Consider the following 25,387-nt stretch of genomic DNA (forward strand, 5'->3'; position numbering starts at 1 on the left):
ATGAATAAGGCGCAGAATAGAAAGTAATGATTTTTATTTCGTTCAGTCTAATCACGCCATATTGTCAGTTAACCATGCCGTTCAAATCATATTAGATGAAGAGCTTTCGCGGTTTTCCTAACGTCGCATGACAGGCAAGCGAAGTGGTAACAGCACGAAAACCATTTCACCGATGGCGTAGGCCTGATTGCAGAAATGCAATAGAAAAGTTTGGAATGCCTTTACGGTGTAGCGGCCATGGTAGCAATCATGACTTTTCGCCAAGCACCCGACCTGCATGCACACAACTAGTTATGTTCGGTAAGGCACACAACATGCAATTCAAACTGACATTTGGCAATTGTTTGTAATACCAAAACATACACCATAATCGACAAATGTTTTGTCTAAAGCAGATTGTAGAGCTATGTACAGGCCAAATGCAAAAGAACTAGGCCCGGTTACCCGGCCTTGTGATTCTTATTCACAAAGATTCGTAACGGTATACCGAAGCGTGATAACATATATATAGGGTGATTTTGTCTTCTTAAGGCGACCTTGTCCTTCTAACAGAAACTTAGGTTTATGCATCTGGTACTGATTCCGACACCTTCCCTTGTATCCCTTCTACTACTGGGATGGTGTACCAGGGAAAAAGTAATGATACGCACAGCACGCTTTTGTAATCGGAGTAACGGTGCCAGGTAAGTAGCGTATGTTCGGCCCCATGATTCGCAGCACCACGATCGAGACTGCACAAAGTTCGAGATATTAATTTTGAAAGCGTCCCACGAAAGGCATTGGCGCTCCGCTTGCCTTTTCTTTTTTTTTTTTAGACAAACGTTCTTCTACGCATTGACGCACAAAAATAACTGGAACGCCGCTGCATTTCGTCGGAAATTTTGAAATTTATTATCTCGAAGTTGGTACACTCCCGAAAATTTGGTCCAAGTGGACAAGCCTTGCGAACTCACCCGCTATAATTCGTAGATTCAGATATGTACCTGAAATAATTATTTAGAAAATTAATTAGCGTAACTACTATAATTATTCAAGAAAACATCTTGATTTCTCGTAGAAGTAACGGCCACCTGAACGAGTAACTTCGATCAAGAGTTAGAGTTGTGTTATAAACCAAAGTAAATAAAAAAAGACGTAGCTAAAATGCACCCTGTATAGCAATGTCCCTTTTAAATACCAAATATATGAGCAGCTTCGACTGTCAACTTTTAAGTCTTTCGATAGAGGTTCTGTCCTGATTGACTGGAGAACCGAATAAGTCATTCCAACTTAAAAAAAAGTAACACGTTTCCTCTAGGCAACCACTGCACCATTGCCATCACCAGTGTCTGCCGCAAAATTATCGAGCATATAATCTATTCAGAGACAGGTCTTTTCGTGTCATCGCTGAACATTTTTAATCCTCAACGTGGTTTCCATTACGGCCACTTCCTGCGGAATGAAGCTTGATCTCCATTTGCAAGGCATTCATTCGCACCCTGACCTAAACGTACCCATTGACGTTTTACTTCGGACCTTGCGAAGGCTTCTAATAAAGTCACTCACCCTCGTATATAGCTCAAGTTATGGTATCTTAACTTAGATGACCACGTTTTTCAATGGATTCACAATTCTTTTACTAAACGCCAGCAGTTCATGTTCTCTAAATCCCACTCCTCACCCTATATCCCAAGTGCTCTCAGATGCTAGTCAGGGCCCACATCTTTTTTTTAACCATCTTAATGACATGACTTACCGGTGTGTTCAATCAAACATATTGCTCTTTGTTAATGATTTCATTGTATATACTATAAAAAAGTCTACACCCTAAATTAACTTTTCAGCTTGTAAATCATTTTACTGTTTACTGCACCATATTTAATGCTGCCCCTGTCTTTACCCTACAGAATTCTTTCTTCCTGAAGCAGGAATGGTGTTATAATTGCTTCATGTATTTATGTACTAACGAACTTCTTTAATTTCCTTAGCCGCTGAAACTATGCCTCTTCCAATTGGTAAAATTCCCGGTTACCCTTTGTAACTTTCAGTGACTCGGTTAAATACCTTAGCATACAGCTTTCTTGCGATCGTATTTCTTCACCACAGTTTAATTAATCACTAATTCTGCACACTGCATACGAGGTTACTTGAATGGAAGAATAAATTGTTGTGGTTCTTGCTGTTTTTATGCCGAAATCAGTGATTTGTAAAAAAAAAAGGAACAGACGAACATTCAGGAGTATCGCGTGCAAAACCGTGATATATGAATATGAGTCACGCCATAGTGGAGGACTTCGGTTTAGTTTTGACCAGCTTGTGTTTTTTTAAAATGCACCCAATTAACAGTATAAAGGCATTCTTGCATTTACTGCCACTCGCAGTGCGGCTGTCGTGACCGGGATTAAATCGCCCGCCCTCGGGCTTAGCATCGCGACGCCAATGTCATTACACTGCCGCAGCCGGTACCTCTGCACCACCTTCTGTCAAATTACTCAGCTATCTAACACTGGTCGGACATACACTTGAGCATGCTAGTTGGGTTAACATGTTAGAGTTGTTCCCGAACCGTTCCTAAATATTCATTCTCTCTAATTACTACGGCTGTACGCCCTTCAATCACGAATTACGATTGACTCTCGGTAAACGTGTGGAATTTACATAATTTAATGCCAAGGTGCTGGAGACACCATAGAAAGCAAGTCTAGACAGGAGAATGATAATGTCCATTTTATATAGTGACCTATCATAATTACACAGTAGTTACGTATTCATTTATTGTACAGTCAATCCTGCAATGTCATAAAAGATATTGAATCACCGCTTGAAATACGTACATTCTCAGGTTATTATCCCGTGCAAGCATCACAACAAAGGAAAAAACAAAGATCTATCGCAAATACTACCGAAACGCCCCACTTCATACGTGACGTCAAACACGGCGTGCCTTCACCAAAGCGGTTGTCTGAAGTTATACATTTTACTCAGAAATGAAAGTTTTGTATTGTATGAAAGCAGAATGGTGAATTTACGCAAAGATTAATGTTCCTTGCCTATTCCTTCCAGCCACTGCACAGAAATGGCACACATAAGTCGCCTCCACAAACGTGTAGGCCGTGATTGAAGGGGATACCGGTGTCACCGCATTAATATCACAACTTCATGTTCCCACACACACGCGTTTCGTCGTATGAAAGCAACCCTCTGCTGTTTTCAAAATTATTTCATTTCTTAGCAGCAAACAACACCCGCCATGGTGGCATAGTGGCTACGTCGTTTCACTACTAAGCCCAACGGCACGAAATGAAATTTCCGCCGTGGCGGCCACATTTCGATTGGAGTGAAATGCAAAAACGCCTGGGTATCACGCACATGAGCTCGCGTGAAAGAACCTTAGGTGGCCAAACATTTTCCGAAGTCCCTCACTACGCCATGCCTCATAGTCATGTGGTGGCTGTAGGACGTAAAACTTCGAAATGTAATTATGTACCATCAAGCAACGATTTCATTCGACTTGGGCATCGCATACCACGCAGCATCCACAAAAGAGACGTAGACGGCACTTGTGTTCGTCGTTCTTTCAGTCCCTTTGTATATGTAAGCGCTGTAAGTGAAGCTAGCAGTAAAACGCCGTTTATCCTCGACGCACTCAACACGATGACATATCAAAAATGTTGTTCCCACATGCTGCCCAAGGATGGGACGTTCGTGCCCACATCACTTTGATAACGAAGAACCTATGATTGAAGTCCGCCATAGAATAACATTTCAGCATGCTGTTCAACAATTTCAACATAGTTTGATCAGCCAAAAACTGTAGGTTAGCCTAGCAATAGCGTGTCCCTTCTCTCGTGTCGCGCGTTTCGTTGCCCTAAAAATATTAACATGCAATACCAACTACCCCACCAGTCTGTTTTGTTGAAATAGGGTGCCGTTCTCGCACAATTCTTTTTTTCGCGCAGGCTTCTTTTTTCTAGCGTCTCCGCTGGCTCTCCGCTTAGCAAAGTACTATAGCTTGAAAAACAGAACAACGGGACACCACAACGTTTCCCTAACTCAATAGAGGCCTAGTTGTATACCATGAGCGGCTGCTCTCTTTAGGTTTGCTCAAACCGCGGAGGAACAACCATTGAAAAGAGATAAGAAAAAAAAAATGAAACGGACATTGCTACGGGAAACAGTGTAGCTGCATGCCGCTCCAGTGCACTTTGTTTTCTCTGCTTGCTGAAATGTGGGCGGAAGTCCATTCGGTCTGTTTCCGCGAACTAGCACTGCGCTCAGGGAAAGAGCACGCAAAATAATTTAGCAGGCGAAACTTTCCTTTTTGGCTCACATAGAAGAATGTAGTAGAACTTCTGAGGTGTACGTTGGTTCGTTTTTATTCTTAACTGCATCATCCTATTTCCCGTTTTTCGTGGAGGACGGTTTTTTTTTATGCCATGTGAAACTACGCGGCTCCGCAGAAAGCTTGGGAAACCTGTTATTTCGGCTGGTGGAACGGCAGATCCTTCCGACTGTAAATGTGGGCGGAGAGAAGTTATTGGGATTGAAAAGAACAACAAAGCAATCTCCCAAGCTCTGTAGTTAATATTTTGAACAGGAAGTGTTTCTCTAGCGCTGCCATTAGTTACGTTTAACAGAATCACATAGATGAAAACAGGGCTCTGGAAGGTACACGCATGCTTCCATAATGAAATACTACAGCTTTTGATGGCAATTGTGGTGCTCAATCTTTCCCGTACTGCGCAGCCTTTACCTGCTTGAAGCCTCTATGGTAATGGAAGGAATCACGTAGAGGAATCGCTTAGTTGGAGTAAATTGCAAGACTAATCGATGCTTCCCTTCTTGCCGAAGTAAGTACTTTTTTTTAAACTGTGCGCTTCAAGGCCTCGAAACTGCGCAGTCGGTTACAAGGAACGGGGCAAATGCAGGGCGGTAAATTAAATTACACCACGTGGTGTTTTTATACCTGTACCTTAATTGAAGTGCACGGACGTTTTCACATTCAGCCTCCATTGACGTACGGCTGCCACCATCTAGAGCTGAACCCGCCACCTCACACTCGCAGAAGAAAACATTCAGTCACTGAGCTCCGTCTGTGGGTGTAGTATGCGAATATGCTCTTGGCGCTCAGGTATAATCCAAATACTCGCGGTTAAGAAAGAGCGAAAAGTCATAAAAGAATGAGGAACAAAACAACAAGCACATCCTTTGTCTCTCAGCAGTTTGCTTCTTATGATTGTTTATAATGTTTTTGATGAGGTTATACATGTTTGCGAAATTGGTTTACTTACTATATGATACCTACGAAGAATTAACGTGTATCAAGCTCCAATTTCAAGACCGCGGCAGCACCGTCCGTATCAAGTGGTTCCCGGCGCACGCCGGCGAGTGTGCATCCTCACCGAACCACAGCGAGACGGCCCGTTCGGCGGCGCCAGCGCTTACCTTCCGCGCCCCCGAGAGTGACCGTTCCGTGTGGTGGTTCGAAACCAAGGACAGATTGACTAGTTATGCCGAAGTAACCAAGTGTTACCGCTTAGCTGGACGGACAATGCCGCCTCCCCACCCGGCACTCAGTCGGGAGGAGGCCGTAATCCTAAGACAAATACAGACCGCGTCATTCCTCGCCCCCGCAATGCTGCACGTGCTTCACCCAGAGCTCTATCCGAGTGGGCTGTGCGGTGTTTGTGCAGCGGGTGCAGCGGACCAATAGCACATCATGTGGGACTGTGCCAGGTTCCCGATGGCAGCTACCTCCAGGACTTACCCGCCAGAACTTCAAAGTGCACTGCATTCTGCAGACAAGGACTCACAACTATGGGCCGTCCAGCAGGCCCGGGGTGCGCTCGAAAAGCACAAGCCTCATGACCCACTACAAACGGGCCCAACTGGGCCAGTGCAGAGTAAAGTATAACCCCGGGCCGACGCTTGGCCAGCGTCACGACTTGTTAAATCGTCGTTTGCCGGCACTTGATTAAAGTTATCCCTATCCTATGCTATCCTATCCTTTACGTGTTTGAGCGCTGGCTCTTACTTAGGCCAGCGTCCTGCCACTAGCTGTTGAAGGAAGTCTAAATATGGTTGTGCAAAAGTTTCCCAGGGTGAACGGTCTTTATCTCGTTCCACATAAGTTCCACCAACACACCAATAAACGCACCATGTGGAAGTGCCCTGCCAACTCCATCTTCAGAAAGACAGTACTTTATAAATTACCACACAACCAGCGTACCGGCAGTTGGTAGGAATGTACCACTCTCCCGCGAAAGTTTGAAAAAGCGCGGTGGCAGCTTCCGGTGCAGCACGTCAGGTACGTTCTAGTCCAGGAGGCATGAGCGTACCTGGAGGCCTGGGCCGGGGCCTTAGTTCCTCTGCGACTAATAAATGGTCTTTCTCTCTCTCACTCACTGTCTACGCCAACTGTATTGAGCATTTATGCGAACATATTTCTTTTACTAGTATAAACTTGCGCTGAACGAGATGAAGAGCGTAACCATGACTCCATACCATCTCGCCAAGTTCCCCGTAACGCTGACGCTTTTTCAATATTTGCTTTTTTCAGGCTGCTATGATGAAAAAAAAAATGTTACTTAACTTTAATGGGATCATCGCGACCCCAGACTTTATAGTTTCGTACCCACAAAGCCTAACCAGCAGAACAATGCCGAGGTTCTTCCAATGGACAGCCTAACAATGTAGATGACAAGTAACATACGATGGCATGGCGGTTTACGCACTAACAATAAAAAAAATCAACTTACGGAGGATTTTCTCAATTACGAACCAAGTAATCGTTTCCTTACGCGAGACAAGCTGCAAATGCACGAAACAGGAGAATTCACTCTAGTACCTAATTTGTCTCACTTACGGGCAAACCATGACTGATTGTCGATTAATCGAATCGACGACACCACGAGACCTCGCACGTCGCCTCCGAGCGGGGGCACGCGTGCCTTGTACGTTCATTTGAGTGCAAATTCCTAGCCGCTAAAAATGAAAGAAAAAACAAAGGTCACATTGATTTCCCCTTACAAGAATGGGCGTTGAATTTCCGCTGTCGATCTATTGTACTACTAATGATTCATGTCAAAAACATTGAATTTCAACACTCACTGAGCCAGCACAAAGAGAGAGAGAGAGAGAAGGGAAGACGGAAAGGCAGGGAGGTTAACTAGACTGAGTCCAGTTTGCTACCCTACGCGTGGGGAGGGGAATGGGGAGTGAAAGAGAAAGAGAGAGAACTTAAGTGTAGGTTGTCTATAGTCGGGCACTCAAGTCCGTTGCCTTCAGGTAGCGAAAAAGCGCTCTAACTGCTTTTTGGGCCAATGAGCTGTGAGGCCAGGCTCCCAAGATCTTCGCTTCCGTGAATGGCCTGTCATCCAGTCTATTTAATGCGCACTGGAGAGTCTCACGTTGATTATCGAAGCGAGAACAGTGGCACAGAAGGTGACTGATGGTCTCTTCACACTTGCACTTAGCGCACATTGGTGAATCCGCCATTCCAATGCGGTAGCTGTAGGAGTTGGTGAATGCTACTCCTACCCACAGCCGACACAGCAGTGTTGCGTCACGTCGTGGAAGGTTCGCTGGTAATGTAAGTTTTAGTGATGGGTCGAGACTGTGTAAACGACACTTAGAGTTCTGTGGTGTATGCCAGCAACCTAACGTGATTGCACGAGCAAGACTGCGAAGCTCTCTTGCAGCGTCGACTCTGGATAAAGGTATAAGGACTGTCGGTGAGCCAGCCTGGGCACGTCGGGCAGCGTCATCGGCGAGGTGATTACCAACGATGCCACAGTGTCCCGGCAGCCACTGAAATATGATGTCATGTCCTCGTTCAGATGCGCAATGGCAGGTTTCGTTGATTTGTGACACCAGCTGTTCATAATTGCCACGTCGTAAGCTTCGCAAGCTCTGGAGGGCTGCTTTCGAGTCACAAAATATTGCCCATTTGTTGGGCGGTTCTTTTTCAATGTATTCGACAGCAGCGCGAAGAGCGGCCAGTTCAGAACCTGTAGATGTCGTTACGTGAGAAGTTTTGAACTTGATGATGACCGATTGAGATGGTAGAACAACGGCGCCCGTAGAATTTTCGGACACGGAACCATCCGTGTAAACATGAATTCGGTTAGCATATGAAAAATGTAGAAGTTCCAATGTGGTCTGCTTGAGAGCCGCGGTGGGCAGGCTAGCTTTCTTCACTATTCCTGGAACAGCAAGGTACACAGGAGGCTTCTTCAAGCACCACATAGGGGATGGCGTTCTTGTTGCGGGTGAGTGCCTCAAAGACAAAGAGTGCCGGTTAGCCGCAATCGATCTGGAGAACGCTGCCTTGGGTCTTTTCTCAGGCAAGTGAGCGAGATGGTGGTCAGGGACTCTGGATATATGGCGAACATGCGCCCGGAGTGTGTCGATATCTATGTAGGTCCTTATTAGGTTGTCTCTCGCGAGGGCAATTGTTGCCACGGTTGAAGCATTTCGAGGTAGCCCCAGACATGTTCGAAGGGCTTGGCCTTGAATGCTCTGTAGGACATGGATGCTAGTTTTGTTAGCATTGGACAGCACTGGTGTGCTGTATCGCAAGTATCCTAGGAAGAGCGTCCTGTATAGTTGAAGCATAGATGCCACGGATGTGCCCCACGTTTTACCGGCAAGAAACCTTAGTATATGGGAGATAGAAGTAAGCCTCTTCTTCAAGTATGAGATGTGGGGGCTCCATGAAAGGTCTCTGTCTATAATAACGCCTAGGAATCGGTGAGTTTTTGCGTACGAAATGAGCCAGCACAAAGAGACTTGAATGAAACTTCCGTTCTGCATTGCTCCGTAGCTTTTCCGATGACGACGTTATATTGAGTTATCGTTTGATTTTTTTTCTTTTTTGCATAAGGTGTGACATGGAATGAACTTAACTTTACTTGTATGACGTTAACTCCCCCTCCCTCGCTCCTCCTCTGCTCCAGCTCAGTAGGCTGTTCAGTGGAAATACACTGAGTTGATGTACGGTTCAATTTATGTGAGTGCTCCAAAGTGCCGTAAGTTACCGTAAGCTTGCTCCCGTCGTATGTGCCTTTTCTAAACATGGGAAGTGGCAGGCGGCGAGGAGAGGGAATGCGGATGGCATATCGACGTGCCATTGTCAGGTGGAAAGGTTACTTGGCGCCCGTAGGTACCGCGTGCCAGAGCTTGCATGTACACATCAACACAGGAACATTCGCTCCATCGACCCCGGCGCCCGTCCTAACTGGCTTGACGTGGGAAGAAAGGAGCCTTGGTTAGTGCAAGGGGCGCCGAAAATCCAGCATCGCTCGGAACAATAAGGAGGACGTTCTTTTCAAAATGATAAGCATGTGAGGACAACGCGTCGCCAGGAGAAGGGTGCAAAGGTTGTGGTCGGCCCAGGTGCCTGCACACTCTCTTCTCTGCCGCTTCGGAGAAGTAGGAATGGAGAGGAACATTCAGGCACCCTACCGGTTGCAGCTTCTTTCAGTTGCGCTCTGTCGCTGGCAATAAAAAAAAAATGAGGGGGAAGGAAAAAAAACAAGAAAAAGCGACAGTGACTTGTTTCGGTGTTTTCTTTATGCTATTTTTACATAGTAATATGCGATATAACCGATGTGAGCGCCGGTATGCTCGTCATTGACCATGCTTTAGTTGTGGCCTCTAAGATTAAAATGGCGCGCCTACAACCTGTAGCAATCTACGAGACCAAGCCTCAACATTCCCCTCGATAACAAACCATTTTGTCATCGCCGCCAACAGTAATTCAAGCAACAACTTATTTTATCGTATCAGCCTTGGTGCAAAGCTTACAGCTTTGAAAAAGGTTAGTGGATTTCAGTCGAAATTTTTTTTTAAACGTGTTACACCGTACATTTCTAAAAAGGAAACAGGCAACATTGGTAACTTTTCTTTTTCGGACGTTTGCTTGGTCGCCATTTTGTATATTTTGTGGTCTCGGTAGGCGCGTTGTTCGTGTGGTCTACTCATAGCACGTGTGTGTTTGCCGTAACGCAGTAACGAGACGCATTATTGTCAACAGGCTAGAAGATGAAAAGTGCAATGTACTCATATCCCGTCCGTGTCACAAGCATTCCGGATGACAAAGCATCGGCTGACGCCGATGTTTGCAATCTACTGCTGTGTGGGAGCGTGCACGAAGGAAGGAGCGCCAAACCAGCGGCCCCGACGATGATTCTTGCCTTCGGTGAGCACTTTTCTCGTGTTGCGTTTTCGTACGGCTCTCCCAGCGTTAGACTGTGCCTTCAAAACAGTTCGCTTTCAAGGTAAAGCGCGTTCGACCGTTTATGGCCGTTGGCCTACTTAGACCAAGGTAAATATACCTGGTAGCGTAGCTTCCATAGGAGCCCATACGTTCAAAACATGGAGGTTCATCGGCGGTTAATGGGGCTTAGCGCCCTCTTTATGTGTTGGGAACACTTCCGGCGGAGGAAAAAATAATGTGACGCCGTATCCGTTAAAAGCGAAACTGACGTAAATTTGTTTTGGAAGGCGTGAAATTTGTGTTGTTGGTCTGCCTTTGGAGCTATATATTCAAATGTCCCGCCATTCGACTTGATGGGCGTTCCGAGCTTTCATCACGGAAAGCGATGCAGGAAAAGGCCAGCCGTACGGTTGTCGAAATCGCACCACTGCAGAGAACATACTTTCTTTGGAGACCGACGAAAGCTTTAGGTGTTGAGCGCTGATACTAACGTCGGATGCCAAGCCCGTCGGCCAGGGCAGTCGCATGAAAACAACCACACAATGATCTGGCGGTCGTAACTCATTACTTTTGACTGAACAGGTTAAGAAGCGATGAAGCTACCCGCGTCACCAAATTCAGACAAACTTCGACCAGTAAAATAGGACAATGTGGGAGGGGGCTGTATTTGAACAGGTGAACTTTACGAGCGTGCCTTTCTACACATTTCAAGACGTGCATTGCATTGCGAGTGATAGCGGCGTCAACGCCTCCTGTAAAGATGGGCGCTCAAAAGAAGTGTATTGTTTAATAATAATAAATGAAATATACTTGTGTTTTCATAACTCGTCACGAATATATAAAATTGATCAGGAATTTTATTTTCGTTGAATGAATCTGACTTCGTCTCACTTGGATTAAAAAACGCTTTTTTCTTTCCCAATGCTTTTTCCCTCCAAACAAAGTCGCACTTCAATTGCTGCTCCCTAGCCCCCTTTGCTGATGTAGGTAACCAGTTTGTACAGAACCGCTTTTCGCCCGAAGCTTCGCGACCTATTCGGATCGACCTTGCTTAGATTGTGCCCCCAAAGCAGATTGCTTTGAACGTAAAGTACGCGCAACCACGCGCGGTCAAAGTACAAGGCCCCCCCCCCCCCCCCCCACCTCCCTCCCTTCCCCTCGTCTCTCCTTTCCCCAACTGTCATGATAAGCTGCGTGCGACGGAAGACGTCGCGCTTCCTCCCCTTGCGCGCGCGTCATTGAGCCGTTATAGTCTGCTCGCCGTCCCACGCTTTCACTGTCGTACATAGCGTACGGCGCGTGAGGACGATGTTACGACGAGTAGAAGCCACTGCTTATGCATCGCAAATAAATCTTGCAGAAACTGCCAGAGAAGGTTAACCTTGCGCGCATCCGCCTACCTTTCTCCTGCGCGACGCTTCGCCTCGTTTCTCCATACCCACTTCGCTCAACGTTACCTACACATTCCTCTAGGCGGGGTTACTTTGCCGCGTGCTAGGCGCGCTCCTCCGTACTTCTCCGGTGCGCGAGTCTCTTCACTTCCAGGCGCCTTCCTCGTTAGCTTGCTTCGCAGCCTGAGGCTGACACCGCCGATATGAAGAGCTGGCCAGTTGCGCTTGCGCGTAAAAACAATTCCGAGTAAAAGTAACGAAACCGAGAATGGGAAATAAGAATGAAGTGACTGCGCGCTAGGTTACCGGAAGAACTTTAGACCTGTCACTAGATCCGATAAGGTGCACGTCACCTATTTTGCTGTATACACAAATGTATACGTTTTCCTAGGGCGTCATTTCCTTCGTGAACTGTTCAGTGGCGGGTCTCGAGAAAGATGGAATGCCAACCTCTTGAATTCAAATGTGATCGTATCGAAAAGCGGCGCACGATTTACATGTGCGTTCTGTTGGCCTTCATAAAAGTACGGGCATGGCACGAAACGAGCTCTGTAGTATAACTGCCCTATAAGCTGCCGCTATTGCAGTTCGATGTTTTCTGTATGCAAAACTGCATATTAATTCCCCCCTCCAACACGCAATAGAAGAAAGCAGGGTGAGATGGGATGAAGGAAATACAGACGCCATCTTTCACGAGAGAGCAACTGATAACGTTGAAAGTCGCATACGTATGCTAAATGTGTGCACAGGGGTGAAGTTGGACAGAAACGCTTTGCTCTGCATGCTGCGCTTGCACTTCTATCCGTGGACAAGCAAGAGTTCTGGGAAGGCATTTCTTTTACAAAAATTGCCATTGCACGAAAAAAATGAAAGAGGCGAAAGCCGCGTTATTTGAAGGCTTTCAGAAGTGTCATGTTGGATTCATATTTCAGGGCACGGCTCGATGTAAGGATAACTTCAAAGAAATTAGAATAAAGCAACAGAGAATTCGTGCAGACCAAAGACTGCATACGGAGAGCTGTACTACAGGGAAGTAAAAGGAAAATAGGGAGCAAAAAACGTTCATGAATATTTCAATACTCTTCTAATGGATGGAATGAGAAATGCTGTGGCGGAATCCCCAAACGACCACCACCACTGACGTTCTTTAGGACCCCATAACTCACGCCCCACGTGGTGGGCTCCTGTGCCGAACTTTGTCACCTGTGCCAGCGCAAGCCGCAATGCGTGCTTTCCTTGCCACGTCATTTTGTTGCGTTTGGGAGGCCCTAGTGGTTGGATGTAAGTTACGCCGTGCTTCCAACTTTGTGTTTCTCTTCCGTTAGATGCATTTGAATGCATTGCTCCTTCCCGCCCTCTGATCAGGACCCCCTGTGGTATTCCGTGCCATCAGCGGACGCATGAACTTTAGTCCCTTCCAGCTCTCGCCCATCATCAGAACACCTCGACGTTGGTACGGCGTAAGGGAACGGCGGTCTCAAATCTCGCGTTTCCTTTTTGGCTTTGGCGTACGTTCAAACGACTTTTCGCCGGCCTCATAATAAATTACCTTTAATACGGACACATTGAAATCGGGAATGCGAGTGCGAATTAAAAAAAAAAAAATGCCAGCGAAGCTTGAAGCGATGGGCAAGTTGATAACGGTGCACACGTACTAACGAAAAAGAACAGACACAAGTAAAAATGCTGTTTTATTATTATTACTTTTTTATTAAATGCAGTATTTCAAGAGCGCTCCCAACGTTATGCTACCACAGTGCTCTTTGACACACTGTCGGTTCTTTTCAGCTCCGACTACGCGAAAAAATAAGTTATTGCATTTCACAGGACATGCTGGCGAGATTTACCGTAAAGTCGCGTGAACATATTACCTACGCAAATAATTTGCACAATTTCTTTTCCTTTAGACTGCCAGGAAAGTCAGAGCCAAGGCAGATATTACCTTAGCTGCTGTTTGCCCCGTATGCAAAAAAAAAAACAAACGCGAAGAAGAGTGCTCTCTTGCTGTGAACACCTTAAGATTTCAGGTGTACATATTCGACATGTCTTTCGCGTTGTCTCCGATGCACGAAAGGTTTGGCTTTCTTAGATATCTTGCCATGTTTAACCGGAGAATTGGCCCAGCTTTGAGGGAAAGAAAAAAATAAAAAGCAATACTTAAGAAAAGGCAATACTTCCAATATGGCAGGAATTTGAGAAAGAGCCAGAAAGTATTTGATTTTCATATGCAATTTCGTCAGCATTGATGCATCCATGCTGCCGTGAAGCTATTGGGAATGTACCGTTCTAAAGAAATGCTTGGCGTGGAAATCAATCCAAAGGTGTACACATGGCTATGCTTCCGGGGTTTTAGAAAGCATCTTAACAAAAATATTGCGGCCAGTTTTCCCTTCGGGCATGGACATCGTTGGATTCCCCGCTGCTGTTCGCCCTTCATGCATATACCTTTGTGTTTAAGTTGTCAGGTATCGCTGCACAACGAGCACCGATATTGTGGATCTCAACGGAATTGTATCGCAAACTTCGCCGTAGCTCGTATGCTTCATGCTAGCTTCGATGCAGCCAAGAAGATGCCGACGAACAAGCTTTTATTTTTCTTGGAGGCAATGTGCAGTGCTGTTGATTTCCATACGAGATGATGGTTTCATGTGCATCCATATCCTTCGTTTGGGTTTTTTTTTTCGGAATGACCTGAGAGGGAACGGAAGCCATCAAAACATGGTCACAGTTTCATGCCAAGTACATGGAGCGGTATTGTTTCATCCATGATGTATTCATGGGTCCGCATTGACGTAATGCATCATAGGGCATATAGAACCATATTTGACGTTATTGCCACAACCCCCTTCACACGATTAAGACCATGAAATGTGCACACATGTTGATATGCGGGAAGAAATAACCTGCCCAATGCAACTTGCTTGAAGATTAATGCGCGAGCATTTAAGCCTTGGAAATTCACGACGCGGTAATGAAACAATGTATAAACAGCGAGACCTTGCGGCGAAAGAGCAAGACCAAGCGTTTAAGAAGATGCGTCCCTGAAAACACTGGCGTATCGACGCTTTTGTGAGGAAATGTAAATCAAGTCACGGCTTGCAGAAGTGAGAAATGTTCCAGGCGTCGGCCGTCTGCTGCGACGGCAGTCTTTATCATCCGAGCTTATTGCGTGCCCACTTTCTTTTCACTGTACTTGTGATGATGCTTCGAAAGACAAGTAATAAGGAGAATGAGTTCTTGCTGGCTGGTTAGAGCAGCCGGTTCCTGTAGCTCAAGAGAAAGAGAGAGAGAGAGGGTTCGTAAGGGAAAGCCGGGGAGCTTAGCCAGGCCGAGCACAGCACAGTACAATTTCAGATGCTGATGTTGCCTAGTATCTAAAATACTCCCAAGATGATCACCTATTACACTGTATTTTCATTTGCTTAGCGTTTCAAATGTCACTAGCGATGTAAATCTTTTTGGATAGGCAATTCAGGGAGTGAAAAACACCATCAGTAGTTTTATGCAGCTCACGCTTATAAATTCTGACATGTCAAAATGGTAGTCACTTCCTGTAAAAAAACTTTTTTAAATTCGTCTAGTCCACAACCAAGATAGAGTGCAATAGATAACCAAGAAATGTGTCTATCTCGCTTCATAACATCTGGGTGTAAAGTAAGCCACATAAAAAAACTGAAAGTTAGGCATTTATGCTTCCACGTATCTGCTGTCGCCCTTTTTTTGCCTAATTAGCAAGACGGGCGAATAAAGGAGACACAAAAAGGTTATCTAGATCTGGCTCATTTGGCTAGCTCATAAACTTGCATATTTTTGTTGCAAGGTGGAGGACAATCAAAGATAGAGAGAGAGAGAGAACGAGTGAAACAGGAGTTCAGCTTGATCAATAAGTCTGTACACAAAGAATGGGGCTTTCCTCGGGCACTGAAGTGACTCTCCTTGAGGAAGTCACGTTCAGGTGTAATGAGGTGTGACCCCAGGTTCCTCCGACTGCAACTGCGTGAGGACGGCCGATCGCAAAGTGTGCTCAAGGTACACCAGAGAGTGTGTCATGGTTCGTCGAAACGGGAACAGTGCTAGACGAAGTGAGTTCACGTAGGGGGATGGTCAGCCATTCCGAAGTGATAGCAGTGCTAAATATTCAAAGCTACTTGATACGCAGCTGACATAGCTTTTTTGCATCGCAGGATAATTTGTCTAATTAGAAAAGCGAACATCCTAAAGTAGCGAAAGAGTTACAGCATTTCTACGTGACATGGTTATCTGCCTAATTGGAAAACCGAACTATCTTAGGACGGAAATAGTTACTTACCATAATTTTATTCTATATGAGGAGCCAAGCCTTTCGCGTAGTGTGAATTGTACATGTCAACGACTTTGCGATATGAAATCATGCAACACTGTGGTTTGTAAAGTAATATATACAAGTTATGTTATATCGGATACCCTTAGTGCACGAGCGATTGCGCGTACTCCATATTATTGAAAGCAAGCTCTAATGCATATCTGGAAATACCTTATCGAATAAATAAATACTATAAAGGAATAAAAAGAAATGTGTCCCTTCGCCACTAGATAGCATACTGCTCTGGTTTTCTGTCTTCTTTTCCCAGACGCCTGGCTAATAGATATATATGAACAAATTTAGTCCTTGCGGCCGCCTTTGCGGTCGCTTCGTTACAGGTACCTAATAGGTGACAGGTAGGTCTCATTAAGGCCTCCAATAGAGGCGAATGGAAAAGTTTTTCAAAGTCTCGAGATTTCTTTGTTCTTTGGTTACAGTGGAACTTTTCACTCGCTTGCTTCTTTTATTCAGACTCATGCATTATCCTTAAGGGGCCTGTATCATTAATCAGAGAGCTTCACGACGTGAATACTAAATTGACCGCATTCCGCCAAGCGGAAAAGTGACAAGTCCCTGCGAATGGCGGAATAAATTTTCGGGACTCGCAAAATGCTAAAGTGAACATTTACATATATACTGGCTGTCGTAAAAGAATACGCATTAGCTGCACCACGAAGTTAATTGTGCGAAAGTATTTCGCTGTGTATTCGGTAATGCTAGTAAGGACTTCATTTCGCAGATGTAGGCCGTGTTATTTGCATTTTGCCGTTAACGAGTCCATTGCAGACAATACACTGTACTTTTGGCCTATTTTCTAACTGCACATAAAGAATTAAGACACCGCATAACACACGTAGCGTTTTGCACAACACTTACGGAATCACGGCTTCTATTTTCATTTATGTATGCAGTCCCTTACAGGCAGTAAACACAGTATAGAACGGATAAAAATCACCTGTGCTGATTGTCAGAATGCATCAAACTCAAGGAAAGTATTGTTACTTTCCACGGCACTTTAAATCTGGAGCTAAAATACGAACGATAACTACAATGGCGTCATGCGAGCCATTTGTTAACGAGCGCGGAGACCCTTTATCGACAGAACATTTCAAAAATAATAAAATGTAGAACTGACTTCGGTACCAGCGCGCACTCGATAGTTTCGCAAGAAATGTATGCCTATCTTCCTCACCCGAAGTTGGACAGGTCTCAGACAGTTTTACTTAGAACGCTCCAGACGGGCTCATTCCCTTCGCTGGGCTTTCTCAGCCGTATCTACAGAGACGTCGATTCAAGCTGTCCGGACTGCAATGAGATCTATTGTTCCTTAGCGCACATGCTCTGGCAATGCCCCGCGTTACCTAACGGCCCTCTCTCCAGCGAAGCCGACTGGGAAGAAGCACTCCGGAGCCCATCGCTCCAGACACAACTAGAGGCAATCCAGAGGGCCCGAGAAAGGGCGGAACATCACGGCGTTCCTGCCCCGACTTGGACGCGGCCAGCGGCTTCCGCGGGTCCCCGATAGGGGCCTCCGCTGAAGCTCCTCAGGATCAAATAAAGTTCGTTGTCTGTCTGTCTGTCTGTCTATCCAAGCTCTCTTGAAACAAGAAAACTTTGCTTGACTCTTTGCTTCGCTGATACCGTAATTTGATGGCACTGCTGATTCCTTACTCTCCGGCTATAATGAATTTACGCGTAAAAGTCCATGTATCGTGTGCTGTTGAACTCCACGCCCGCATTGTTGGGCTGGCTGCTGTAGGTATTCGTGTCCGCTTACGCCCACATCTGCCGGTGTTGCTTTGTTAATGTTCCAGAACACGTTCCCTTTACGGCTTACAGATGAGCATTTTATTCGAAGCGCACAGATGGTGACAACATAGCTAGATTACGGGGAGAGAGAGGAGCGATGAATTGCAGGGAGGTTAAGCAGATATTAGTCTCCGGTTTGCTACCCTTCACTGGGGTTGAGAGGGGTTAGAAAGAGGACCGAGGAAAAGGTTTAAAAAATTCACACGCACACACGCCCGTGCACGCACGCACACGCACGCACACGGACACGCACGCACACGCACACCACGTGCACACTGGTTGGCCAGCGAAGCTGTGGTATCACCTGATCCGACAGACCAACGTGACGTAGCCTTGAACGATTGAGCAACGCACTACATGAGAAGCCGCAGCCTTGAGTAGCTTTGCTTTGATTTGTGTGAGACGACCGGCTATAGGCACATCAAACTTAAACGGAAATTGGGCTCCAACCCACTGGGTCCTGCCAAGCGTGCGCACGACGCCCTTATGCATTTCACGTTGCCGTTCCATTCGCCGCTCATCTTCTTCACGCTACTGTTAGGGAGTGCTATGCGTGGCCTTCCAATATTGCTGCCACAAAACAAATGAAATCAATTGCTAGCTGGGTTCCTCTTTTACATACGAAAGTGTAGTTACGCCACTCCCTGGTTGGTATGCTACAGTTTCCGCTTCCCGGCAACTACAGCTTATGAAACCGCAATCTTTACCGGGAAGCGCTTGTGGCGAACACTATGCGCAAATGCGAGCTTCCTGTATCTTTTTTTTTTTCGCAGGGCCGGCACCGCCACTGCCGCGGATGCGCGGAGGCAAGCGCCATCTGGTGGCGCTATAAGGAAATCAGTGGCGCACGCGGTGCACCCCTCCCGCTGTGTTCTCTTGAGGTTTTGCCCTTGGACACAAAAAAAAAATGCATTGGCAGGTACAGGTACACAGATGCGTGGTAAAAAGTGGATGTACAGCGAAGCTGTTGTCGACGTTAGGCAAGCACAACCGACGTTAGACGCCATTACACAAGCACTACCACCACAGACGAGGTGCGTCGGGCGCACATGGGCATGTGAGGAAATGCATCATGCCCCCTTATTCTTCTAGGCCCTCCGCCAAGCGCAAGTGTGTTATTGAACTAAATGAATGTTTAAATCTCAATTGCGTCAGAAAAATGAACGACGAAGCCCTCTTGCAGCTGCCGTTTCAGCGGCCGTATGAGGTCTGTTTGAGTGGCCGCGGCCGCTAGGTGACGGTAATATTAGTACAGCATTAGGGACATTACACAGCATGCATTCTCATTCTTGTAGGCCCTTCGCCTAGCGCAAGTGCGTTTTAAACCAATTTAATTAAAGAAATTGCCTCATGTACAACTTAGACACATCATGCATACACGACAGCATCGAATTGTAATTCGAATATAGGAGAAAACATAATACTGTTACGTGGAAACTGAAGCACATACCTCAGAGCTACCGTTTTTAATCTGATTTTCCTTTCATTTCTTTCTTTCTTCTTTTCTTTTTTTTTTTGGTGTGTGAGCACCACGTACACGACCATGGAAAATGTCGACTAAGAAGAGGCTAGCAGCTTTGCTGTGAAACCTCAAGTTCCAACCCTTTTACATGGACAGCGCAGCCCTAGCTGCGCTAACCCGTAACCTTATCGAGTCACAATATCAGCCCCACAATATTCTCTCCGTAACGCCCTCACTGTGGAGAGGTAGATAACTTCTACCACATGGTGTGGGCATGCCAATTTAATCCCATAGTTGACCCCATTACAAATCCCTGAGAAGAGCAGTGGGAGGCTATTCTCCTCAGCGATGATCCTGACCGTCAGCCCTGGCTGGTGAGAGCCAGCGCAGCAGTGATAACCAGTGGACTACCAGACTAGGCGGCCCACCCACGAGTTCTACGAATATTCAGCAAACAAAGATGTTTTCACTCAATCAATCAATCAGCTAGGAGTTGCGCCATCTGGTTTTCCTGCACACTCCATAGCTTCAACTGTTTGCATGCGGCTGTTGTGCTTATGTCGTAGCTTAGGTCGTTCCTATTTGGCTAAGGCTATCACAATTCATGTGATAACAGCTGAGCACGCGCGGATGCTATAAAGATACGGTAGAACGCGAGATCCATTCGCATGCGGCAATGTGGAATATCAGCAATCGCAGAACCCCTGTATCTATGCAGCACATTTCCTGAAGTATAGACGCAATACCTGCCTCGGGGACAGGTCGAGTTGGAACGCAAGGAGTGCCAACGGCAACGCACTTGTTCTTGAGAGAAAGGTGCCGCTTAAATTATGCAGAGCATGTTCAAGCGCGCACAGGACGCCACAGAGCCACGCGCTGTCCCGAAATGGTTGCACGCGAAAGCAATAGCACCAGGTGCGCGCGCACAGGAAACGGAATTTACGTGTGAACAGTAAGTAAGACGACTGTGCGAGATCAACCAGAAAAAGAAAGCACGGAGAATACTCAATTTAAACTCCTGGGATGCAACTTTATGCATCGACCATTCACAGGAATGGTTCCGAAGAAAGAGCGGACAAAAGCGGCGAAGGGCGGCCTCTTCAAAGTATATGAAGGGCTAAGCCCGCGGGCCTTCTCATGCATAATTCGTTTTGGACGCTTCCGAAATGATTCGAAATGCTCGGCGTACGTCTCTCTGAGGAACAGCCGACGCAATGTGCGACCTCGATGAAGGAAGCAGCAGGATATTTCTGTGGTCTCAGCGGCTTCCGGCGGTACCATGTGTGTCAGCGGCGAATGTAATATGAGCTCGCGGTCCTTCTAGTTTTTGCGTTGCTTTGCATTGCATGCTAAGAGGCGTCGCACAGGCAGTTATTGCTTTACCTTCTTTGGTATTTTCTTGCGTGTGATTTGCCTTTGCGCTTGTTCTTGCCCATATTTGATGTGCGCCAAAAGAAGGACGGTTCATAGGGCTTTACGAATCGCGCATGTCATCACACTAGCGCGAACGCTGCGGAGCATAAAGGAATTGAAGTTTTGAAAGCTGAAACTTGTGGTGCGGCGTCCAAGCTTTATCATATTACTATGCCGTTTCATCGCAAAAATACGTGCTAGCTTGGGGTCTCAGCTGCGCCGGAAAAGAGTCAGAGAAACGCCAGTTAGTTCCTGTAGCATACAAGCCAGAGATGAATGTACAACAGATAAGAAGTATGCAAGTGGGAAACTGGCCATTACGTTTAATCACGAACCTTGATACAGTATTAGAATAAATCTTTATGAGTACAATCATTAATGGTATGCCGGTTTGTGCTGTGTTTGATGTTACACAAGTCAGCTCACGCGGCTGACCTAATTTCACCGTGCTATCTGTGTAATTTGACTGTAGATATAGAAATTTTATTCCACGCTATAAAGGCAGACAGGTTGAACCATAATGAAACCACGTGCAACTTCGTAAAGAGAATGATTTTAAAAATATATTGACCGAGTTGAGCCTCACAAGAGGTGTGATCTTAAATTACAACTTTTCTAGCGCTTGCTTTAGATGCCACGTGAAAAGAACGGCTTGTCTCGAAGAACCTCCTCATGCCGCTTTACTGTAGGATGATTATAGGAAAATGTTAAGCATATTTTATTATTCAGTTAACGAGTACAGTTTGCTGATGCGCAGACCAGCCTTTTCTATTAAAGAAGCAGAGCCTCAAATGTGACAATCGTAAAGCAGTTGTCAAGGGCTAATCAATGAGAGTAATTAGGTCTAAAATTTATTGCAACGGTTAGGCACAGCGCGTACCCGGTGGGAATTTTAGTTATGAGCTTACGTTTAAGCTCACTAAAGCACGAACACATTTGAAGTTGTAGGTTCCCAAGTACACCAGTGCTTCGTGCAAGAAACTTGCCTTAAACTCCTCATAGTCAACAGAATCTTTGTGACATATTCAGAAACAGTGTACGAAAGGGGCTTAGAGTAAGAAAAAACCCAAGCCTCACTGCAGGTAGCACGAATTTTTTGTGCCCCAATTGCATTCTTTCAGGTACGCCCAGCGCATTGCGTCCCCAATCTCTGGTCCCCCATTTATTAATATCCATAACACATACTGTAGTATTAAATTCAGTTTGGAATTGTGTTCTAGTCATGGATGTGGACAGAGAGATCATATTTTCATTTTTGTTCAAATAGATAAAGGCCCATAGATACAGGTGTTAGACCGCGTTCTGGTTCACTTTGTGGAAGCGTCGCCTATTGGCATTTCAAGTGCACTACGTTCACTCTTCGTCATCGGTGACGATACAGCGTACGTCTGACACAAAGCACCGATTCCACAGAAATCGGTAGCAATAGAGAGACTAAATGAGTGCTGTATAGAGCCACTTCAACCTAGCTAAATTATAAACCAAAATCGGCCAGCTTACAAGCGTTGTTTTATATTTGATATGAACTAAAGTCGATGTTTACGATGATGAACACGTAGCGCATACTCTAGTATTATAGCGGTAGCGAAAGTGTCTTACTTGCGCGTAACACCAGAGGGCACGGCGAGACCACAGCAGATGCAGCCATCAACCGCCTTATGTTCCTTGTACAGGTCACGCTGTCCACTTCAATCCTGTGCGCACCATCCGGCAATTCATCTTGCTGTCCTGATGACGGAATTCTTCTCGTCGACCTCGTGGCTGCCGATATCAACTGAGGCTTGGTGACGCAATCTACTCAGCAGCCCCGACCTTCAGCGCCACCGCTCACATTACAAATTCCCGGACAACTCAAGCTCATCTTCAGAGGGTACGGCAAGTCCACCACCGATGCAGCCATGAACAGCCTTATGTTCTCTGTACAGGTTCGTCCTTGTTATTCGTGTCGCTGCTTTCGTAGTGATGATAGGTGTCTTGTCATCCTTCCGTGCCCTGAACAGTGCCTTTATTTACTTGATGACTCATGGGGTGTGCTTTTTCTGTTGCTTGTTGGTGGTATTGAACGAAATTGCGGACGTTCAGGGATGAGATTAAACTTCTTCTTTCTGATATGACCTTATTCTTCCCAGCATCTATTGATAACCTAACTACGTCGCATTCCGATGTCGAAAAATTGATGATTGCCCGTTTCACTGAATTAAGCGATACGCTAAAAGTGCTCACGCAGCATACTGAAGCAATCAGCCAATTAAAAACTGAAGTTACCTCTCTAAAGAAAGTGATCACTGCGCAAAAAAATAAATAAATTATATTATTTCGAAGACGGAAGTCGGCCCCACAATCTAGTTGTTCTTGGCCTTCCTGAATGTGATCGCGAGACTCCGAGGGGTTTAAAGCACGCAATTACTCAAGGCCTAATCTGCGTAAAGCTGGGATTATCAGTCAGTATCATAGAAAGGATGCATAGAATAGGAAAAAAAATGGCCTGATAAACCTAGACCAGCCATAATGAACTTCCTTGATTACAATAAGAAATTGCGTGTCCTACATAATTCATTCAAACTGAAATGATCAGCTATTTCTGTTGGCCACGACTTTTGTGTGGCTACTTTAATGCAACGTTCTAAACTATGGCAACATGGCAAATAGTTTAAAGCTAAAGCCCATAAAGTTCCTCTTGAATATGAGCGGCTTCGGGTATACGATACCGCTTACGTTTGGGATGGGACCACCTCACAGCCTCTTATGACTTCAGACTAATTTGCCTATAGAGCTGGTCCTTGATGGCAAACAGAGTAGCCCCGTTTTATCTTGCTTAATGCAAGAAGTCTTGCCAACAAGTCATACCAATTAGAAGATATCCTCATTCCCTATCACCAACACATTTTGGCAGTCCCAGAAACTTGGCTGACACCAGAGATAAATGACTCCGAAATAAATCCCCCATCCTACAAAATAATTAGACGCGGCCACGCAGGGCGAAGAGGGGGCGTTGTCTTGATCGCAAAAAGGAAAATAAATTATGTCCAGATTCCAAACGTACCACAGCACGAAAGCATTTGGTGCGAAGTTAAATATCGCGATTTTTCTTTTTTAGTCGGTGTCGTGTACAGGCCTCCCAAAAGCCCAGTGTCATTCGTGGAATCTCTTGCCGTCTACCTAGAGCGCATGCTTCTAATAAAATTTTGATGGCCGGTGACTTCAATCTACATAGCATTGATTGGGAACAGCTATCAATCTCTGGCTCTCATGATGCTGACAGTGCACATGTCCTTCTTGATTCTATTTCTTTCATGATCTTAAACACGTTGTTATACATCCCGCACGTGTCACAGACCTCACTCAATTGATTCTTGATCTTGTTTTTATCAAAGGCTTGTCGAAAAATCCTACTGTTATCTGTTATACTAATGTTATACTCAAGGTATGGCTGACCACAAGCTTGTACATGTGGACTTACAGATACAAAATGCGCTCAAGTTACACCAATCGCGCAGTCATTCCTATATTTTTCATCGGCTGATGACGAATCCGTCTTGGATTGCTTACACTTTTTTCTTGATAAATTTAAACGTGATGACGACGTCACGCTTCTCTGGGATAAGTATAACTCTGTTGTTAAGTATTGTATTGATAAACTCGTACCGACGTGTAGAAAGAAAACTAAACGTCATAATCCATCAGTCATTCGTGAAATCATTCATCTCAAACGTAGAATAAAGCGCAAACGCAAGTATAACCTACCTCAGAATAACGAATTCCACTCCATAAGGGATGCTTTACTCATCAAACTACGTAACGCCCTTGAAAAACTTCATAATCAGACTATGATTACATTCTTAAAAAAACTCCCCAGACAAGATTTGGCGTTTCCTGTCCGACTCTAATTGAAGTGTTCAGCAGCTAAGAACAAACAACAGCGTAAATTATAATCCTAATGATATCGTCAATGAATTAAATGACACATTATATAAAGCATTCACACGACCTTCAGTTCTCAGCGCCCATGAGAAATCTTATACACCATCTGCATCTCAAACAATTCCTGACGCTTCAATTAGCCGCGAAGGAATTCTTTTTATGCGGCTTGATATTGACGTAAAGAAATCACCTGGCGCCGACGGTTTGCCTAATAACTTTCTTCGACGCTACTCCGAACTAACTTCTTAATTGCTATACATTAGTTTTATTGAATCCCTTAAGTAGAGCTCGCTACCAAAATACTGGCTTGCGGCCAAGGTAAAAGCGGTGTTTAAATCAGGGGATAAACTTATTCCTAACATTTACAGACCTATTTCCCTAATAAGCACATGTTGGAAGGTATTGGAGCATATTATCGCTAATGACATACCTAGCCACTTCTAAGTGAATAATTTTTGTTGGTTTTCAGCATGGCTTTCGTAGGAATTTTTCATCCTCAACTCGATTGTTGTCTACTGTTAAGGACTTTGCCAGTGCCATAGATTATCTCCTGCAGATTGACGCAATATTTCTAGACTTGTCAAAGGCATTTGCCCGTGTGCCACATGCAAACTTATTTGAAATTCTTAAGGCATTCGACTACCAGAAAATATTGTGCATTGGATTTAAGCTTATAGAGAATCGTGTTCAGTTTATGGAAATCAATGGTTTGAAATCTAATAGCCAGCCTGTCTTGTCTTATCCGGTGTACCACAAGGGTCATTGTTGGAACTGCTGCTGTTTCTTATCTATGTGAATGATATGGCAGCAAATTTGGATCCTAATTGTCTAGGTGAAATTGTTTATTGATG

The 25,387-nt window shown here is 45.3% G+C and overlaps 1 protein-coding gene across 13 annotated transcripts in view; it reads left to right on the forward strand.

Annotated features, from left to right (window-relative positions):
• The window catches only part of LOC139059136 (uncharacterized), a 484,552-nt gene that overhangs the window by 233,581 nt on the left and 225,584 nt on the right, over window positions 1-25,387 (forward strand). For 5 of the 13 annotated variants that reach the window (XM_070537107.1, XM_070537097.1, XM_070537102.1 and 2 more), the window contains exons 2-3: window positions 10,016-10,180; window positions 22,289-22,540. Coding sequence is in view for 11 of the 13 variants with exons in the window: in XM_070537097.1 (XP_070393198.1) it covers window positions 22,514-22,540 (27 nt within the window). In the remaining 2 variants the exon portion in view is untranslated. Of the gene's footprint in view, window positions 1-9,675; window positions 9,800-9,842; window positions 9,876-10,015; window positions 10,181-22,288; window positions 22,541-25,387 lie in introns of those variants that run through there. The other 8 variants (XM_070537103.1, XM_070537109.1, XM_070537099.1 and 5 more) reach the window with 7 other exon arrangements.

This window comes from Dermacentor albipictus, chromosome 4, assembly GCF_038994185.2.
Source record: "Dermacentor albipictus isolate Rhodes 1998 colony chromosome 4, USDA_Dalb.pri_finalv2, whole genome shotgun sequence".
Lineage (NCBI taxonomy): Eukaryota > Metazoa > Arthropoda > Arachnida > Ixodida > Ixodidae > Dermacentor > Dermacentor albipictus.